Source organism: Nicotiana tabacum, chromosome 18 (genome assembly GCF_000715075.1).
Source record: "Nicotiana tabacum cultivar K326 chromosome 18, ASM71507v2, whole genome shotgun sequence".
NCBI lineage: Eukaryota > Viridiplantae > Streptophyta > Magnoliopsida > Solanales > Solanaceae > Nicotiana > Nicotiana tabacum.
In genome coordinates, this window is record NC_134097.1 from 149,192,006 (window position 1) to 149,213,950 (window position 21,945).

Genomic DNA, 21,945 nt, shown 5'->3' on the forward strand with positions numbered 1-21,945 from the left:
CCCGAGCCTCGGACTGGTCGATGGAGGACCTCGGGGTCGATATTCCGATTCGAGCTCGAGCTATCGGGGTAACCGGGAAAGGGGATAACAGTTAAGGTATGATCAAACAAGGCTCTTTATGGCCAATGCCAAGCAATAAATGAAGAACAAGTATGAAACTAGTAAATGCTAAGAGCGGCCTCGAGCTAGTAAGAATGAGTAAGCTAGAGAGAAGAAAGAGAGAGAGATATTATTGGTCTTGTGGAGATATAGATGGAGCAACATCAGACCTTTACAAAGTAACATGGATTCCCTTTATATAGGAGAATGAATACAATATGTTACAGAGTGCATTAAATGTAAAGATACGGGGATGGGACGGCTAGGCACGACGCTAGACCCTGCTGATGCTGGCTGCTTGCCTCGGGAATTCCCCATCCTCGGAACCTTTGTTGGGTCGCGGGCAAACCTCAGGGGAGGGAGATCGATCGTAGTCCTGCAGCCTCAAGATACTGATATGAACCCCCGAATGCACCTTAGTGTCGAGAAATAGACTCCTCCGATTTCACCGTATACAGATAGTCTCCGCGTTTCCTAGAATGAAGTAATAAGAAACGATTTTGAATCGTCGTCTCGAGGTCATCATTGCTGTGACGTCAACCGTTTAAGAGCATTAAATGCCATGTTCCAGAGAATTGTGCAAGGCTGCCGTCATATGCGGTAATCGAGAAACCCACGAACTGCCATTGGCTCGTCCCTTTAGCTTCCCCAATAGTTCCTATAAATGCATCGGTTGCTTGACACTTTCCACTTTCCACTTTCACCCCACTTCCAAGCTCACGAGTCAGAATTTTTGTATTTGACACCCCTTTATCTTTTCATTGAGGGATTTTTACCATTGACACGGCTAGGACCTCTAGGACGGTTCCTCGACGGAATGACGCTGCATCATCATCTTGATCGCCTAAGGAAGAAACAAGAGCGGTTCCCTCCTTGGAACAATGTACCCCACCTGATCTCGATGTGTCAGAGGATTTTAATGTCGATGCCACTTCATATACACCGGGTTGATGCAAGCATGTGTCCCGATATGTTAGCGTTATGACCGATATTAGCAAGGTGAGGAAGGACTGCCGATGGAACGAGGCAGTGGAGGTGGAGATTCCCAGTCCCAACGATAATATAACTGACTTTAAGGTTGGCTTCCTTCATGTGTACACCTACACATTCACCCTGGGACCTGATAAATCTATCGAGTCCTCTCCCCTGGAGATAGACTTGGTTATCCTTGATTTCTGCGACCGATACCAAGTGAGGATTGGTCAGATCTACCCTTCTTTTTGGAGGATAGTGTTGATGCTTCGTTATTTCTTCGAAGGGGTTGAGGGTGAGATCTTTACCCTCAATCATCTAGTCAGGATGTACAACCCTCAATTGTATTGAGGTTTAATCAGGCTCCGCCATCGGTCCAAAAAACCATTTTCACGAGCGTCGACGAGGGAAAGGATCGAGGATGGATAAGCAGGTTTATCCGAGTAAGGACCTCGGATATCATCCCGACCCAGAGGATGCCTTTTCCGGAGAGGTGAAATACCCGACATAAGCAATTTTGCCCTTAGCTGCTTTTCAACTATTCTTCCTTTTGAAATAATCATCTCTTTGTGCTCCCTACAGCCGTTGCTTGACACCCGGATGTGGTCTTAGATTTGTCGGGATGGATCGGGCGGTTGAACGAGAAGTTTCCATATCGCGTTCGGTCTTGGACCGGGCTGGCTAAGAAGCGTTGGGTGGCCAAGAATCATGGTGAGGCTCCTTTACCGCCTATGCTTCGTATTTTGTTTTTCTTTCTGAGCCCTTAGCGAAAGCGTATTGCGGTTACTGCGCTGGTGCAGGTCTTGGCGAGAATATGCTGATGAGGCCACCCCCTGGTGGAGAAGCAGGGGCCTTGGAGCCCGACACGAGCAAGAAGAGGAAAAGTAGGGCAGTTGTTGTCCATCCTGCGACAAAGAAAACCAGGTCACTCGAGCATCGAGCCGTTGCCATGACTACTGCTTCAACCTCAAAGTCAAATCCTGATACTGAATGAGAGGATGATGATGGAAGCCCGCTAAGGAGGAGAACAAGGTCGAGTGCGAGAGACTCGCAGGCGCCTCGGTCAGAGGCTGCTGAGTCCGGAATGGCTGGCTCCGATCGGGATCGTGGGTCGGGGGTCCTTAAAGAGGATGTTGATGTAGCTTCGAATCACATAACTGGATTTGATGCAGCTTCCGCCAGGGGGACTGCTGGCGTTGATCCTGAAGGATTAGGGCTCGGAGCTTTCTAGGAACATGGGTTGCCACTTGGAGAAATTGGCGACCTGAACGACTTTATGTCGAGCTTCCCAGTCTCGTTGGGGGAACTACGGGATGCCCACGGGATGATCGGTGCCACAGCGGGGACTCCTTTCAAATGGGGAGACTTTATTACTACCATTTTTGATGGTGTTATTGATAGAGCTGATCTCGATATTCTTGGTGCCATCGAAGCGGCGGAGAAGTTCATATAGCATATGATAGCCATTTCTCGTGCATTTCTTTTGTCCTCGAGCATCATTCTTCGTCTTTCTAACTTTTCTGTTATGTCGTAGTGTAAGGAGATGTACGATCATGCCATCCTCCGGCTCCACGGGGAGCTTTCTTATCATGAAAAGGAGCGTAAGAAAGTTACTTTGAAGCTGCAGGATTCGGAGGCTTGCTCTGCCCGGGGAGATAAAGAGCTTGGAGAACTTCAGGCCGCTTTGGAAACGGCGCTCCGGTAGAAAGCCAATCTTTTCGCTCAAGTATTTTGCCTTTCCCGTGCCCGACTTTTTATCCCATATTCACAAACATTATGTATTCGTATATTCATTGGCTTACCCTTCTCATGTAGGTCGAGCAGAGTGGCTTGCAGATTAATCAATTGAATGCGAAGATCTCCGGTTTGAGATAACAAAATGAAGTAGCGGCCAGGGAGTTAGCGACATCCCTAGATCTTCTCAAGGATGCTCGCAGGGAGATTGTTGCTTTGGCTGCGGCTAAGTCCGAGGTCGAGCAAAATGCTATTACTTATCAGGAGGACGCTGCCACGGCGCATAGAGTAGCTCGTGACATATCCATAGCAGCTGAGCAGAAACTAAACCGGGCTATTGAGCATGCTAAGGCGGAGGCGAGGAGAGAGACCCTGGAGGAACTCGGGGCCAAAAGTATCGATCTGTTAGCTGATCTTAAGGAGGCCCGTTCAGCGGAAGAAGAACGGGCGCTCTTGGTTGCTCCCGATAAGGGCGAAGATAATAGTGATGAGGTGTAGTCTCCGAGTCATTTTTGTGTCCCTTCCCTTTCCCCTTGTATATGGCCCTCCGGGGGATGGATTGTGTAAAGATGTTTTGCTTTTTGACAATGTAAAAAAAGGAGTTTTCATTCTATTAGTCCTTCTCCTTGCCCCTTTGCTTTTGCATTTTAGCCTTTGTCTCTCGGCGTCGGCTCTTCGGGCTTGCTCTCGGGTCAACAAGGGCCCTGAAACTGGCCATGCCCCGGGGTTAAATCGATAGCTCCTCTCGAACCAATGTTTGTGACGTCGGGGGTCTCCCTGAGGTCCCGCAATTTTTTGAGTCACGTGGGAGCCGGAGTGATTTCGCCAGTACATTCCCCTAGGAGAGGGAGACGTTAACGCGGCCAGAATTAATTGGACTTCTTGGGTAAGTGTGTAGTTGTTGCTTTGCCCCTATATATTTGTTCATCTATCTCTTAAGTGGCGAATTTGCTGTTCTTGATAAGGCTATCTCTTCTGTAGAGCCTGGCGCTTTGTGCTAGCCCTTCCGCTTCCCTATTTCAGAAATTTTTTCTCAGATCCTCACTTTTTCCCCCTAATCTGTCGTAGCCATAGCCGCTGAGTCTGATCATCGGGTGGAGGGGAGTCTCTCCTGCGTTCCACATTCAATCGGTGCCAGCGGCTCGCCTCCGATGTCGGGAGAGTGAGGCTCGGGGTGCTCCGCCTCGAGGAGGGCTGTCACACCGGGAAAACCTCCCAATGTTTCGGGCTATTGAGAGCATGTGTCGTGGATCATTTCATCAGTGAGGGAGGAAAACCTTGAGGTGATCAGAAAAGATTGCGGATGGGGGGAAGGCGCGATTTTGCAAGTACCTTCCCCCGAGGAGAGTGCCATGACATATGTTGAGGGATTTTTGAGCGTATACACTCGTGTTTTTGCGCCGGGTTCCCCAGACCGGGTCGTGCTTTATTTCTGTCGAAGATATCAAGTAACGTTGGCACAAGTACATCCCTCTCTTTGGAGAATAATGTAGGCGATGAGATATTTTGTTGACAAGACCGGGATAGAATTTACCCTAAACCACCTCGTGAGGTTGTATTGGCCATTGCGCTACCGGGGCCTGATTGCTCTTCAGCGTCGATCCATTCGAGCTCCTACAATTGGCAGCGAGGAGGATGAGGACTGTGGATGGATAAAACGGTTCGTTCGGATCAGACGACCGATGTTATCCCTAGAGAATTTTTGTCGTTTCTTGAGAAATGGAACTTCACACGTAAGTGCTTCATATGAGTTGTCTTCGTTTCAACCTGAGGTTGGCTTCATAACGATATCTTTCTGTTCTTTATTTGTAACAACTCATTGGTCGCCCGGCGAGGTCCCTGATTTAACCGAGTGGTCTCGTAAGCAGGCACCTTGCTCGATTTATGATAGGCGCCAGTGGCGAGATCTGTCAAAAGGGAGATGGGAGGCGAAGCATCATGGTAGGTGCCCAGTGCTCTGCCTCCTAAGAAATGGCATCTTTCTTGCCGACTTAATTGATTTATCTGTCGCAGGTAACGAGAGTCCTTTCGAGGCGAGGTCGTTTCCCCCGGGAGAGGAGGAGAGGTTGTTGGCCTCGGGATCAAGGAGTGCCGATAAAAGGAAAGATGTTCCGGGGTGCAAAAAGGTTTGTAGTGAGGCGACTTCTTCGCAGCGGTTAAGGAGAAGTGATTCGGTCGATCGTCAACCTTCTGGGAGTGGCACGTCATCAGACGTTGCTTCGGCCTTCGGCGAGGCTCAGCGTTTTGGCCTTATGGTGAGTTTTGACTACTGTAAGAATGTTCTGGCCCTGCGCTCTTCTTATTTTTTGTTATCTAGATTTCTTTCATAGGTCTTTGACAGGCTTAAAACCGAGTTGCTTCGTTGCGAGGACCCGTTGTGGGAGGCTTTGGATAGGTAGAAGTCCCTCAAGCTTCTTTGTGCGGCAAAGAAAAGCGAGCTCGTCTCCTTACGGTGTGAGGTGGACTGGAACCGGGCCCGGGAGGTCCTCCTGGAGAAACATGTACCCTGTATTTCATGCTGGCTTGCGCTCCCTTTCTATCTTGGCGACTTGATGTTTTGCTATTTCAGTTGAAGGACAAGGCGGATGAGCTGGGACAACTCTGAGGCGAGGTTGGCCGATTCAAACGCGAATTCACTGAGTTGCAGGCGCATGTAAGCGCATATTTTGTGGCCAAAGAGAGGGCTCAGGCCGGGGCTTCTACTCTTGAGGCGCAAATCCAGATTGTTCGTGCGAACAATTCTACTCGGGCGAAGATGATCGCAAGGTTTTCATCCGAGCTTTCGAGGGCGAAAACCGAGTGGTGAATGTCCTATCCGAGGTTTTGATGAGCAATACCAAGGTGGGACAGAAAGTGGCAGCCTATTCAAGGAGCATTGTCGTTGCTAAAGCTGAGCTGAAGAGGGCCTTCGATCGTGCAAGCAATAGCAAGGAATATGTGAGGTGCAGATCTCGGAGGGAAATCCTCGAGGAGATTCATGCCAAGGGCTTCGATCTCTCGGGGGAAATCGAGCAAGCCAAAGGAGAGGAGTACGATGCCAAGTTCCTTCTATCCGATGCTGAGGACGGTGAGGAGGAGGCCACCGGGCCATAGTTGTCGAAAGGGGGAACATCTATTCCCTGCCTTCCTCTTTATGTATATAGTTTTCATTATATGTCGTAGGTAGAGATTGTGCTTCACCGCCAATATGTAAAAATAAGAGGGGGAACCCCGCAATTTGTATCTTTTGTACTCTTGTTCGTCGGGATTTCAATCGGGTCAATTCGACCTTTGGACTGATAGAAACCTCCGAACCTGCAATATGGCCCCGATGTTTATTAGGTCGGCGATAACGGCTTTTATTTTTTGCCCTTAGGCTTGCGTACTTTAACCGTTTTCGTGTTCAATCTCCGAGTCGGGATTCGACTCGAGCTCGATTTACCCTCGAGTTTTACAGTTGCATGGGCTGGCGATAATGGCTCTTACACATTGGGTCGGAGCAACCTTTTATGTATGTGGCCCTTAGGCATGCATAGTTAACTATTTTGGATCCGGTGTTTGAATCGGGTTACGACTCGAGCTCATTTTAATCCTCAAGTTTTCAATTTTCAAGCTGGAGACAGTGGCCCTTACACTATTGGTCGTTGCGACCTTTTAGTGTGCGGCCTGGAGGCTCGTTTGGTTGGCGACAATGGCCCTTACGCTTTTTCCCGTGGGCATTTTGTAGGCTTTGTTTTCCTCTTGTTAAGGTTTTTTTGAAATGATTTTTCCTGACCCGTCGTCGGTTCGGGAAGAACCTCGATTTCAAGTCGTTAGTGGAGATGTCCGAGCACCTCGGAAGGTTTTTAGCTCGTACGCTGAGTAGCTCGAAGCCTTGCGATTTGGAGCTGGCATGGTCGAAGCTCGTTTGCCTATTGAGGGAAGCCTGTTTAAACCGGTTCTTTTCGAAGTATATTCGAAGTAATGGCCAGCGATTTTGTTAGCGATAGTCGGGTGTCCCCGAGTCATGTTAATTTGGCTAGAGCAGCCATTTTGACCGTAGTCATATGTTTTTGGCCGGAGCCATTTTTGATCCCGAGTGATAGTTTAGGCATTTACACCGAGGGTATACCCTTTCGGGATTCTTACAAATGGGACGTATAGCCTAAACTTCGGGATTGAGTTTTATGCCTGCAGTAAGGTCTTACAAAATTTTCATGTCTGTTGAGGTCTTACAGTTTGTCATGCCTGTTGAGGTCTTACAGTTTGTCATGCCTGTTGAGGTCTTATAGTTTGTCATGCATGTTGAGGTCTTACAGTTTTTGTTGCTATGTAGAATAGATCTAGTTATACCGAGTCTGCCCGCTCGGAGTCTTACGGTCTCGGGTTTCCAAGTGTATGGCGATTGGCGACAGTCTCCGAGTCATCGAGTTTGCTTAGGCTCGAAGTTTCATGAGCTCGGAGTTACCTTGTTAGGGCTTTATGAGCCCAGAGTTCCAACCCTAGGGTCGTGTGGGTGCCAAATTGTTGACGCTAAGTCTCCGAGTATTTCGAGACGCATTTGGTGGAGGGACCCCTGCCATGAGCATGTTGAAATTCCCTTTTCTAGAGTACGAGATGCTGAAAGATATTCTTTATTGATTGGCGTAAATACATGTTGTTTCGTTGTTGTGAGCTCAGCCCGCGCAGGCGCGGCTCCTTGGACCATTTGGTCCGGTATATTATTTCCTATCGGAGCCTCGTTCGTCACTTCCTGAAGCGAGGCTGATTGCAAAGAAAGTCTCGTAGGCTCATTGAATCCTTCTTGGGAAGTGTGTGGGTGTTGCCTCGTTAAAAAACCCTGTCGGTAAAAACCCGTTTCGGGGATAAAAAACCGATCAAAGGAAAAGAGTGCAACGGACGCTTTGAAACCTCAGGGTTTTCGAACCGGAGCGGCATCCTGATTGCCTTGGTCGCTGGCATGCGCAAGAGTTATCGTGAAGTAGAATATAGAAGGAGAAATGGGTGATTATACCTTGGTGGCGATGGTGCTTTCGAGTTCTGGCGCTTGTTTGGCGGTTGCTAGGTGGTCCTCTATTTGAATGCGTTTGGGGCGACCATCAAAAAATCGTGTGAATGACGTGTTGGGGCTCGTCTGCTTTGTTCCTTTTGGCCATTTCTCTTTCTCGGGATTGATTTTTAGCCCGACTGCTGAGAAATTCCCAAAGGTGCCCGTTATCAAGCAGTTGAGCCACTTTCTCTCGGAGCTGCCTGCAATCCTCGGTTCGGTGCCCATGCGAGTTGTGAAACTCGCAAATCAAATTGTAGTTCTTTTAGGAAGGATCCGAGTGTACTAGTCTGGGCCATCTGGCGTCCCTAATTTTGCTAATGGCGAACACGATGTCCGACACATCAACATTTAAGTTATACTCTGATAGGCGGGGCGCCCCTGTTGGTCCCGCATACCCGTCGAAGCCACCTCTATTGAGGGGTCCCCAAGGGTTCTGTCCTTGGTTTACCAATCGGTCGTAATGGGGCGGATTGTGCTTTGGAGCATTTCTCCTATCATCGGGGTATGGCTGTTACCTCTCTTTATTTGATCTTGGCTCCTTCGCCAAGAGCCTGCTCGGGTATACTAAGCCCGAAGGGGCTCTCAGCTAGTCGTCCTCGACCCTGATCTTTGACTGGTATCGGTTTTGGACGTCCGACCAGGTTACGGTGGGATACTCGATCAGATTTTCTTTTAGCTGCCTTGATGCCACCGAGCTTTGTTCATTCAGACCTTGAGTGAAGGCCTGCACTGCCCAGTCATCGGAGATCGGGGGTAGCTCCATTCGTTCTGTCTGAAAACGAGACACAAATTCTCGCAGCATTTCGTTCTCCCTCTACTTAATCTTGAATACGTCGGACTGCCTTGTTGCTACCTTGATGGCACTGGCACACTACGAAGGAGTCCGCTAGCATGGCGAATGAATCTATGGAGTTGGGAGCTAGGTTGTGGTACCACATCATAGCCCCCTTCGAGAGCATTTCTCCAAACTTCTTCAGTAGGACTGATTCGATCTCATCGTTTTTTATGTTGTTGCCCTTCACCGCGCACGTATAGGCAGTGACGTGTTCGTTGGGATCCGAGGTCCCGTTGTATTTTGGGAGTTCTGGCATTCTGAACTTCTTTGAAATGGGTTTTGGAGCCGCTTCCTCTGGGAACGGACATTGCACAAACTTCTTCGAATCTACACCTTTCAGGATCGGGGGTGCGCCCGGGATTTGGTCAACTCTGAAGTTATAAGTTTCGACCTTCTTATCGTTGGCTGCTATTATTTTCTCGCCTGACTCGATCCTTTTGGTGAGATCCTCCAGCATTTTCACGATGGCGGGATCGGCTACCGATCTATCATTGCTTGACCTCTCTGGTACCCGTTCGGCTGGGGGGAATAGTTTTCGGCGCTACTAAGTTGGGAGTCTTCGCATGGCTTTGTAACTGAGCGATAGCCAACTGCTGTGCCTGCAACATTTCAAAAATATCGTGAAGACTAACTTACTGTGCTTCCCGAGCCGGGGTTTTTTGGGTTTCCAGTTGGTCACATTGTTGTATGCTTCCGCCGGTGTGTGAGGTTTCGTCGACCTGTTGTGCGTCCTGTGAGTCCTGTCCGCCAGAATTGGTCCGGGGGCGTTATCGGGATTCTGTGGTTACGTTCCGACAGCTGGAACAACCACGCCGGTTTCCCCATGGTTTTCGAGGTTGTCGTTCTCGACTCTGTTTACCGAGCCAGACATTTTGACCTGAAATCATAAGATCTTGGACAAGAAAAAGTGTGAAAGATAACTTGCGTTTGTGGAATGAAACCAGCAAGAAAATAATTACTATTATTTTTAGCCCCACGGTGGGCGGCAAACTGTTTACCGTGAAAATGGTAACAACAATTAAATTTGTAAATGGAATTCTAAAAATACGTGATCTATCTTTATGCTAGTTGTTAGAGCAGTAGATGCTAAGGGTATGAAATTTAACGAAGAGATTCAAGCTAAAGCGAGGCAGTAATCAAACCAAGATACTTGCAGCCTGAGCCTCGGACTAGTCGATGGAGGACCTCGGGGTTGATGTTCCGATTCGAGCTCGAGCTATTGGGGTAACCGGGAAAGGGGATAACAGTTAAGGTATGATCAAACAAGGCTCTTTATGGCCAATGTCAAGCAATAAATGAAGAACAAGTATAAAACTAATAAATGCTAAGAGCGGCCTCGAGCTAGTAAGAATGAGTAAGCTAGAGAGAAGAAAGAGAGAGATATTATTGATCTTGCGGAGATATAGATGGAGCAACATCAGCCCTTTACAAAGTGGCATGGATTCCCTTTATATAGGAGAGGGAATACAATATAGTACAGAGCGCATTAAATATAAAGGTATGGGGATGGGATGGCTAGGCACGATGCTAGACCCTGCTGATGTTGGCTGCTTGCCTCGGAAATTCCCCATCCTCGAAACCTTTGTTGGGTCGCGAGCGAACCTCGGGGGAGGAAGATCGATTGTAGTCCTGCAGCCTCGAGATACTGATATGACCCCCCCGAATCCACCTGAGTGGCGAGAAATAGACTCCTCCGATTTCACCGTATACACTAATTAATACTTATTTTATATATATTATCTTTTATACAGTTAAGGGCTGTCTGGTCAAGAATAAGGAATTACAATATTGGAATCAATTGTGATATTAGTTTTATACCACTCTATGTGATAACAATCTAGAGATTACTAATCCGGTGATTAAAGAAAAAACGATACCTTTTCTCTTCTCCAAAACTTTTGTTCTTAAGTCTTCTATGAAAACAAGGTTAAAATTTAAAATAAAAAGTTATTCAGGTTTGGGTAGAATTTAAATCAAACATATGTTAAATTATGGAGTACCTCATATTACCCATTTTTAGTCCAGTAAACTTAATATTTACAAATAAAAATGTATCTACTGAATAATTCCCTCATTAATTAATTCATATATTATAATTTCATATTATAATCCAAGTATAATTGTTCATAAGACAAACGAACCCTTAATAGATAGAACTAGAACTTATATAACAAGAGAAAATAAATAAGAGCCCATTTGGATTAGCTCATTTGAAGTAGCTGATAAGCATTAGGTGCTGAAAAATATTTTTAAGTGTTGAAACTGATTTAATAAATAAGTAGTTACGTGTTTGGATACAAGTGCTGAAACTAAGAATAAGTTGTCGTAGTATTTGATAAAAAAGTGCCGATAAACTCCTTTTCTATTAAAATGACTTAAATAACTTTAGAACTGTTTACACTTATAAGGGCGTAATTTCTTCAAAATTTTAGATTCCAAATCGATTCAAATACAAAGTATTCTATTTGTCATTTTATTTTAAATACAATTATTCTTAGAGATAAGATAACTTTGATGATAAATATAATTTATTTTACGATAAGCATATATTCATATATTATAATGATTAATAAGTTGACAAAAGTTTCTCGGTAAAAAATAAACCTAAATAGGACAAAATATTTGAAGAGAAACCAGCATTGTCTTCATCACCGCAACACTTAGAAAGCGATACACCAAAAATTTAATATCTCATCATTTATTACATACAGTTCAAAAATTAATACACAATCACATAGATACAAATATGCAAAGGAATAGAGAATTTGCTTATCTTAAATAGTCAATGAGAATTGCAGACTTGAGGGGGAGGGTGAAACAATACTTGAGGCAGTGAGTATAGATGTAAGAGTTTTGTTCTAAAAAAGAATATTTTAAGGATAAAATAATAAAAATCTTGGTCAAGCTTAAAGTGCTTATAAGCAAAAAATTCACAAGCTGGGGGTGATCAGTTTATGGTTTTTGGCCAGCTTATAAGCTGGTTTGACCAGCTTATAAGTACTTTTTGGCTTATTTACGCGTTTGGTAAAGTTAAAAGTGTTTATAAGTCAAAACAAGCCAAAAGCCATAAGGTGGTCACCCTCAACTTGAATTTTTAGCTTGTAAACATTTTAAGTTTGACCAAGATTTTTACTATTTTATCCTTGAAATATTCTTTTTTAGGACAAAACTCTTACATTGATACTCACTGCATCAAGTATTATTTCAACCTAACCCCCCTCCCCATCTCTTCAAGTCTGCAATTCTTATTGACTACTTAAGATAAGCCAATTCTCTATTCCTTGCATATTTGTATTTATGTGATTGTGTATTAATCTTTGAACTATATGTAATAAATGAGGATATATCAAATTTTGATATATTGCTTTCTAAGTGTTGTGGTGAAGAAGATAGTATTTGATTCTCTTCAATAATTTTGTCCCATTTAGCTTTATTTTCTACTGAATTTTTTTTGTCAATTTATTAATTATTATAATTTATGATTATATGCTTATCATAAAATAAATTATATTTATCATAAAAGTTATCTTATCTAAGCACAGTTGTATTTAAAATAAAACGATAAATAGAATATTTCATATTTGGATCGATTTGGAGTCTAAAATTTTGAAGAAATTATGCTCTTATAAGTGCAAACGGTTCTAAGGTTATTTAAGAAATTTTAATAGAAAAAGAGCTTATCAGTACTTTTTTATCAAATACTGCAACAACTTATTATAAATTTCAGCACTTGTATCCAAACAGGTAAGTGCTTATTTATTAAATCATTTTTAGCACTTAAAAATGTTTTTAGCACTTAATACTTATCAACTATTTCAAATTAACTAATCCAAACGGGCTCTAAATCACATAGAAGCTTCGTTTACAATTTTTTCACTGAGACATTAAGTTGGATGGACTTTTTTTAGAACTATCGTTTATGTTTGACCCCGTTAAGTAACAAATTGAAAAAAATAACCTTCTAGTAGAATTTTAAAGCATTAGAAAATCTTATAATCACCAGAATAATGTCACTAGATGAATTTTGTGGCTAATTGCATAAATATTTTTGCAATCATCAGAATTTTGTGACAATCATCATAATTTGCAAATTAATAATAATGGTTATATTTTTTATAATGATCGCTTTAACTTGCAAATTTATGGCAACTGTCAAAATTTTGTGATGATCACCGTAAATGAAAATCTTCGGGCGCAAGAATATTTTTCCCAAAATATTTCTTAACAGGGTCAAAATTTAAAGTGTGGGCACTAAATGATCCTATTTGTGCAAATCTCTCTTTTTACACTTTTGACCCGTATTTTAACCCAAGGCCCAAAACCCGAACTGGACCTATACCCCTTTCCTTTCGAAATTCATAAAACTGTTTCAATGCTCCGAAGCGAGAGACATTGACGATTCTCTTTTCAATTCACAGCTCAAAATCTCCCTTTTTACCTTCGTTTTCGATCTTCTCTGTCATTCTAATCAGCCATGGGTTCTGGTAACTTACTCTCATTTACTTCAATATTTTTTTGTAATTTTCTGTTTAAATAAAAATACTCTATTTAATCCGATTTTGTGAATATAAATGTGTGTGTATGTTTTTGAAGATGCGGATATGGAGGATTATGGATTCGAGTACTCGGATGAGGAGCCCGAAGAGCAGGATGTTGATATTGAGAACCAATACTACAACTCCAAAGGTTTTTTCTAATTTAATTTTTTTTAGAGAACATGTGTTATAATTTTGAAATTTCAATGTCATAGATATGCTGATAATTTTGATTTTTTCGTTTATTTTTGCTTTATGTACATGGACTATACAGAATTGTGTTGTGTTATTTTTTTTTATATCCTTGGTGTTTGGGCTAGCTTGCATGCACCTTGAGTGGTCCATGGGTACCTGCTACATCCCACTCTATCCATCAAGGCAATCCACCAAGGCTTGGACAGGTGGAAAGAGTTCTTCTAGTGTTTTGCCCCGGGATTTAGACCTCTTGATGTCACCCAATGTGGTACTAGTTATTAGCTTATTAGGAGCCCGTTTGGCTTAGCTGATTTAGAGTAGCTGATATGCATTAGGTGCTGAAAAGCACTTTTAAGTGCTGAAACTGATTTAAAAATAAGCAGTTACGTGTTTGGATAAAAGTGTTGAAATTAATAATAAACAGTTGAAGAACTGGGTATACGAAGAGTTTTGTTTTAAAAATAAGTATTTTAGGGATAGAATAATAAATATTTTGGTCAAACCTAAAGTGCTTATAAGCTGAAATTTGATAAGTTGGGGGAGACCAACTTATGACTTTTGGCTTATTTTTGGCTTATAAGCACTTAACTTATAAGCACTTTTAATTTTGCCAAACGCTTAGATAAACCAAAAAGTGCTTATAAGTTAGTTTGACCAGCTTATAAGCTTAGCCAAACACCCTCTAGTTGTCTTAGGGGAAAAAATTGGGGTGTGAACTCTTAAAGAGGCATTTGGTTTGGTCAATGTATTAATTCAAAATTTTAATTTGATGGGTTTAGTCTTTAGGTATCATCACTGTACACATTATACTTGAGGAATTATGGTTCAAAATGTAATATTTTAAAAAAATTAGGGATCTTTACACAAATAGCAGGGAAGATTCAGTATTTACTTTTCCTAGTTGTTATACATAGATCATACACTACATATATACAATTATCCACATATTATACATGTATTATACATCTACTCGCTATTTTTAGCTTAAGCGGTTGGGTGGACGACTGTTTAGGTTAATTCTTCAAATATTTGGAGATGTTTTTACATATATATCTATATCTTTGCATAACAATACTGAGTTCAGTTGAAATCCATTGTTTATAGGCTACATCCATCTTTGTGTATTATGTCTGGACATTGGAACAAAGGACATGTATTGTAAGTAGTTTGTAGAGTTAGTGAAAACTGGACCTATTATAGAGGAGAAAGCTTGGGCAGTGTGTTTATTAAGGAAAAAGGCAGAGTAAACGATAGGCCCCAGGGTTAGTTCAAGTGGCAAAGGTTGAGGTACTTGTGACATAAGTCACAGGATCGAGCCCGCACCCTGCTAACTAAGCCCGATATATAAGTGGATAAGGGTAGAGGGACGGGTCCATTATACCCGAGTTTCGAAGATTGCAATTGATCCTAAGTGTCGGTCTCGGACCGATACCCCGGCCAATAAAAAAGGTGGAGGAAAAGATAAAAAGCTAGACCAGCACCCAAAAAAAAACACCCCAGACTACAATTGATCCTAAGGGTGTGACCGAATGGTCAATGAAGTGGGTTGAGAACAATGAAGTCTCATGTTCGAATCTCAAGGGAGGTCAAAAACTAAGTGATTTCTTCCCATCTGTCCAAGTCTTGGTAGACAGAGTTACCCAGTACTTTTACCGGTGCGAGGTAGCAGGTACCTCTTGGATAGTCAAGGTGAGTGCAAGCTGGTCCGAGCACCACGATTAGCATAAAAAAAGATAAAAAGTTAGGCAAGTGAATATGTTTATTGGTAAAAGGGCACTTGCAGGGGAATTGGAAGGAAACCAAAGCAATTTCCTTTCCCAAAGGCTCCATTTGGATGCGATGACAGATGCGGTCGCGGAACTTGCCAGTATAGAAGTTGCTTAGAGATTAAATAACCTAAAAAACATACTGTAGCAGTAGTAGCAACAGGAAAAAAAACAACAGCTGCATCCTGTCTAGTACTCCTTGGTTGTTAGCTGGTAATATTCATGCTATACCCCATGTAGTGGAGTTGATTTTAAGTAACTATGTGCATACTCTATATATGCATCTTGACTACTTATCTTGGGCTAATAGCATTTTTCCTTTTTCCTCTGTCTTCTTACCTGGTTACAAACTAATATACTGTGATTTTGTCATTCATAGGCTTGGTTGAAACAGAACCGGAGGCAGCACTTGAGGGTTTTGCTGAAGTAGTTCGTATGGAACCTGAGAAGGCTGAGTGGTAAGGAGTTGAAAGTTATATGCTTTTTGTGCAGTGTGGTAGCTGGTAAACTGACCAGCTGGCTCTTCGCATGTTTGCTTTACATATATAAGGAGAACGGACATGCTGTGTGTTTGTGAATTTGTGATGCTGGAGATTGATGTGATGGATCTGTTCCATATGAACCTCAGGTTCCTTAGCAACTGATCTTTCTCATTGAGTTAATAATTAATACTCTACTCAAGCAAACTACTACTCCACAACTTTGTTTTATTAACACGCAGCCTAAGACACAAGCAGAGGATGAACTAAGAGAAACAGTCTTATATGGCATATGTAGGAAAAAATGCCTGCTATTTTATTAACCTTATCTTTCTCTCACAAAACCTGTGGGGAAAAAAAGGTACAATATATGACATGCGTAGATGTTTGTGTGACCGAAACTGGAAAGACTATCAAGTTTCTCCTTCCCAATCTCTCATTCCTATTTAGTTTACGTGTATGACTTAATAAATTTTCAGAAAATGTTCCTATGAGCACTTAAGGTGAGACTTCTCTAGTTGATTGTCAGATCTGATAGTGCGTAGACACACTTTGTAATTGTAAGCCAAAACATGTGGTAGTATTAAGACATATTTTACTTCTCGTTCATGTGATTTGATACTTCTTCGAGACACTGCATAATTGTAATGCTAAAGGGCTGGTGCTATTTCACACATTGGTTTCTTGTTTCATGTGATATGATGCTTCTTAAGCAAAGGTCTCCCACAAGTTTTAAGATTCTCCAGAATATGCTTTTGTATGAAACTAACCAACTATCCTTATTGTTTTTCAGGGGATTCAAAGCTTTAAAGCAAACTGTTAAGCTTTACTATAAGCTGGGGAAGTACAAGGAAATGATGGATGCTTACAGAGAGATGCTAACCTACATTAAATCAGCAGTGACAAGAAATTATAGTGAAAAGTGTATTAACAATATCATGGATTTCGTCTCAGGATCAGCTAGTCAGAACTTCAGCCTCCTACAAGAGTTCTACGAGACAACATTGAAAGCCCTTGAAGAGGCAAAGAATGAGGTCAGAACAATATTCCTTCCCACCAATGTAGTAGGCTGGAATTTAAGGTTCATACCAGAGTTTATGTCTGTTTTGTCAAGGGTCTCATAGTGCCCTTCTTCTTCTTTTGCAGAGGTTGTGGTTCAAGACAAATCTAAAGCTTTGTAAAATTTGGTTTGACATTGGGGAATATGGGCGAATGAGTAAGGTAGCATTCTTTTTCAGATTAGCATTTGCTGTTATGGTGTCACTGTATAAGTTTTCCAACCAATAACTTGAGCATTCAATTAGATTCTGAAAGAACTCCACAAGTCTTGTCAAAAAGAAGATGGCACTGATGATCAAAAGAAAGGTACACAGTTGTTGGAGGTGTATGCAATTGAGATCCAAATGTATACGGAGACGAAAAATAACAAAAAACTGAAGGTATGTTATTACCTTTTTATCATACTGGGTTTTATGCACCTTTGGTGCGAATCCTCTCGGCTGATATGGCCTAAATATCCATCTTTCTATTTAAGTCAGGTTCATATCATCATATGTAGTTCTTTGTTCTAAATTACTCTCTGGTTTTATTTTGTGCTTTTACCACCTTTTTTAAAAATCTTTTCCTCTGCGAAAAGAAAAAAGAAGTTGATCAAACTTTCACAGAAGATGAGAGACTTTCGACATCTATATATTTGTATAGAGGGTAATAAAATGCCCATTTAACTGTCTCCGAGAGGTGCAGCAAAAATTCAAAGATGAACTCCATTCTTTAATTCTATTCTACTAAAGTATCTGTCGACATGGAATTCCGACTCTTTTAAATTGGAGATTCAGTGCTTCCAAATTTTCTCTCTGACTTCTCTCTTCTATCTTTTGATATCCCTTGTTCGTTATTTTGTCATTTTCTTATTTTTATTCTGAATATGTCGGAAAGATCTACTTGATCTAATTTATTTGTTAAAGAGGATGCATGAATGACGGAATACATACTGAAACATGTCCATGAGTAGCTCAATTGCTGTGTTCTCTCGATTGCTAATTGTTGCTTCCTGAGATTCTCAAAAAAAACATGTGTTTATTTACAGGAGCTATACAATAAAGCACTTTCAGTCAAGTCGGCAATCCCTCACCCAAGAATAATGGGAATAATTCGTGAATGTGGAGGAAAAATGCATATGGCAGAGCGGCAGTGGGCAGAGGCAGCGACAGACTTCTTTGAAGCTTTCAAGAACTATGATGAAGCCGGGAATCAGAGGCGCATCCAGTGTCTCAAGTATGTGTGCTGTTTATCCATGTGCTTGTTTTATGCACCATTGCACCTTGAAAATGCATTTTTGAAACAGCTTCCTATGTGATTTCTTTGACATTTTTTCATTCAAGGGAGGATGTGTCAGAATTTTTTTAATTGCATGATAACATAGAATTTATCTCTTCACCTCAGCTATGTGGTCCCAGACAATTATTTTGCAGATTCACCTTCATTTCTCTCCTGTGCTGCTGAAAAAACATTGCCCTGCCTAATATCTTAGTCACTTTGTTTCATCTTACAGGTACTTGGTTCTGGCAAATATGCTGATGGAGTCTGAGGTAAACCCTTTCGATGGCCAAGAAGCAAAACCGTGAGTATTCAGAGAGTTTCTTCGGTTTTTTGTATAAAGAGATTAGGACCTATCAGTTTTGTGATCCAAGTACTGTGCACCTCACTCAAGTAAGCACTGCACCTTAACTATTGCTTTGCTGTTGGTGCGCGACTGTGTTTTATACTTTTCAGCTACAAAAATGACCCCGAGATATTGGCAATGACAAACCTTATAGCAGCATATCAACGAAATGAGATCTTGGAGTTCGAGAAAATTCTCAAGGTGCAGCTAGTAGAATATTGTTTCTTTAAGTCCTTCAATTTGTGGTTATTATTGATTATCATTCTGATTGTGCTTTTCATGGAGTTTTTCAGAGTAACAGAAGAACAATAATGGATGACCCCTTCATTAGAAATTACATTGAAGATCTTTTAAGAAATGTCAGAACCCAAGTGTTGCTGAAGATCATCAAGCCTTACACAAGAATCCGGATTCCCTTCATTTCCAAGGTGATAATAGATTTCTAATAAGAGTTTTTTTCCTTGCTTGTGTATATTACAGGGTAGTCTTCCCCCATTAGCTTTCGCAGCTTCTCAAATTTAACCTTCGTGTATATCAATTATATTTTCTGCTTTATTTTTGGGCTTGGTGAGGGGGGGGGGAGAACAAGGGAAGATTGAACAGCTGTTAGTCTATCAACCGTCTGTCTTAAAGATGGCATAATGGTGGCGTACCACTTTGCCAGATAACATTTCTGAATTTGGGATATCCATATATTAGTCAGCCATATTCTCCTTGGTTCTAATGAGTATGATGTTCTTAGATCAACCATGTTGTGCTTTATCATGAATTATTGTTGCTAAGCAGTGCGTGTAATAGAATTCCTTACTGGCTGTTATTATTTGACATGCAGGAGCTTAATGTGCCAGAAAAAGATGTCGAGGAGTTGTTGGTATCACTGATCTTGGACAACCGTATCCATGGGCACATTGATCAAGTGAACCGGTTGCTAGAGTGTGGAGACAGGTGAAACACTGAACTCGGCGTTGTGATTATTTGGTTGTTTTCGGCTGACATTACATCTAATTTGTTTTCCATGCTTTTACGCATGTAGATCGAAAGGAATGAAAAAATACGCTGCCATTGACAAATGGAACACACAACTAAAGTCTCTATACCAAACCGTTGGCAACCGAGTATGTTGAGAGTACCCTGACATGAATAGAGGAGAGTGATTATGTTATGGACTCTTAATTGTTTTTTGGGTTGATTCTGAAGTGAACGGGATTCATGCTCTGGAATATTAGAATATTTAGCTGCTCTTTTTGACTATAGTTTTTTTGGACAAAATTCGATATTTCTTCCCCCTTGTTTTTGTGTTTAAGCAAGCAATGTGGGAAAAGAAAAAACATAGAAGAAAATTCTGTTCATCGGATTGGAGTAAAAACCGAAAAGAAGACCAACGGAGTATCGAGCCATGCATGTCAAAGCAGTGAACTATTAAATAGCAAGAGCTTTTATGTTACCTTTTGCTTCTATACTGTGACGACCAAGCAGCAATGAATTGCTGCCAACGCAAACTAAACAATTTAATTATCTACTCCCATCTCTCTTTTTTTGGAATTATCCTATATATGTGAAGAGATCTTTTTTTATCTTTTTTGGTGAACATGGAATATTTATTCATTACTAAGTAGCGGAGTTACGTAGTATTGACATCCCATTGGGATCGTCAATAGATTTGAGTAACACCCCTACTGAGATAACTAAGACCGCTTAATTTTCCAAGCATAGCCAAATTATTATAAACAAAACTAGGAACATTATTAGCAATAGCTACTCCATTGCTATATGTGAGGACAAGATACTTGACAGGGTTCAGTGGAGATCTTAGTATGGGTATTATCACTTTTAACCCGTGCCAGAAATTATTTATATTTGGTAGCTGAAAAAGTGTATAAAGTTTGTATAATTTTTGTATATAACATATAAAATAAAAATATATATATATTGGTTATTATTTTGAGAGTGGCTATATAGTGTCATTTTTCCATGTTATAGTACGACAAGTTGGACGTGGGCTGTGTCTGTTTCCACTTCTAAGTTGGTTAGGCTATGCTCCATGCTTGAGCGCTTAAAGCTCAATGCAGGTGGAATTCTTGTTAGATACTGTGTTTAAAAAACAGAATAAACAAAAGACGTTAGTTTAAGAAAACAGAAACAGAAAATTCCGAACCCACAAGTTTTTTGTGTGTCCTTAAGGAATTTAATCCCCTCACTATTGTCCAAGGTTATGGATTATTTTCTCCCAGGATAGAATGGAAAAACTATTATGCAATACTGGCAATCGAATTTACAGAACACTTCGGCGAACTCAACAAACGGAACAAATCACACTTAACACTTATATTTATTTATAAAACAATGCAACAATGTAGAAAAGAGGGGATACGTTTTCAGATTTTTTATGTATGAAAAATGAGGCTAAGCCTCTAAATTTATAGACAATAAAAGGGTGAGATAAAGAGGTGCAATTCAAAAGGTGCTTCTTTCATTTCCCATTTACGAAACCTAACAATTCTAACCAAAGGCGGTTTTGTGAAAACTCAGTATCTATTCTCCTTGTGCATTCCTAATGACTCTGATAATACTTCCAGTAATATTGCTATCTGCAGAGTTAAATACATTCTAACCATACTAGTTTACTCTGAATTCTAATTACTTCTTGCACAACATTTATCGTATTTTTTTGGGCACGAAGTCGTTCAAACATCACCTTAGTTTTTATAAACTTTTGTTTTAACTATACTAACACACGACTAGAAATTGATCTACGATATAAATGTGGTTGGTTGAGTGGACATATCTACAGAACGTGTGCAGTGACAATAAAAGTAATGTCAGAATATTTTTTTTTTAAATAAAAGAAGTACGATATGTAAAGATAAATATGTTCACGTATAATCTTCTTTCCATGAAAAAATTGAACATACAGGGTATACTTGATTGGAGAAAGAAAATATTTTTTTTATTTTTTCAGACTCCATTAGTTGGACTACAATGGATATGTTGTTGTTGGTTAAAGATGTTTTTTTTTTCTTATTGAAAATCAAGTTCCTTAAAAATCAGAAAAATGACTTTCTTGACAGAAGTAATGTAACGATTCGGCCAGTCGTTTCGAGAGTTGTAGCCCCATTTCCCCATTTACTGCTCCTTTTGTGCTTTATTGTTGTTATATGACTTACGGGGTTAGTCGGTTTGGGTCTGGAAGAATTTCAGAATGAATTGAGACACTTAGTCTCATAATGGAAAGCTTAAGCCGGAATGTTTGGCCAGATGTTGACTTATGTGTAACAACTCCGGAATGGAGAGATAGCATCAAGAACAAGGATATAGTTAAGGACAATGATAGAGATGATAGAGCTCCAAGGCCATTTACAAGATCTCAAGCTAAAGAGTTGCAAGCTAAGGTTGCTAGACTTCAATGGCAAATAAAGAAGCTTTTAATTGTAGAGGAAGAGCTCAAGCCCAAAGGAGATGAATTATCCAAGTTTTACAATTATTTGGTAGTCCAGATTGAAATACAAGAGGAGGAAGATTGGGTTACTAAATCAGCATTTGAAGTCCCCCAATAGGCCTCAAAATGACCTTAAAAGAGGTCCAAAAGGGGGTGTTTCAAAAGGAGCCCAATTGGAGTCCAAACCAATGGCCCAAACTAATAGTTTTAAGGCCCAAATCTGC

At 41.1% G+C, this 21,945-nt stretch overlaps 1 protein-coding gene across 2 annotated transcripts; it reads left to right on the plus strand.

Moving 5' to 3' along the window:
* The first annotated feature begins 12,994 nt into the window (after positions 1-12,994).
* On the plus strand, positions 12,995-19,824 carry LOC107803597 (COP9 signalosome complex subunit 2). 2 transcript variants are annotated; one of them, XM_075237450.1, is made up of 12 exons: positions 12,995-13,132; positions 13,242-13,334; positions 15,524-15,602; positions 16,417-16,657; positions 16,770-16,844; positions 16,928-17,062; positions 17,710-17,897; positions 18,175-18,243; positions 18,396-18,486; positions 18,579-18,713; positions 19,118-19,230; positions 19,319-19,824. In XM_075237450.1, exons 1-12 carry the CDS (start codon positions 13,123-13,125, stop codon positions 19,407-19,409), a joined length of 1,320 nt encoding a protein of 439 aa, XP_075093551.1. In that variant the 5' UTR covers positions 12,995-13,122; the 3' UTR covers positions 19,410-19,824. The 2 variants fall into 2 exon arrangements, with proteins under 2 accessions (XP_075093551.1, XP_075093552.1); XM_075237451.1 differs by lacking the exons at positions 12,995-13,132; positions 13,242-13,334; positions 15,524-15,602 and adding an exon at positions 15,690-15,772.
* The last annotated feature ends 2,121 nt before the right edge of the window (positions 19,825-21,945 follow it).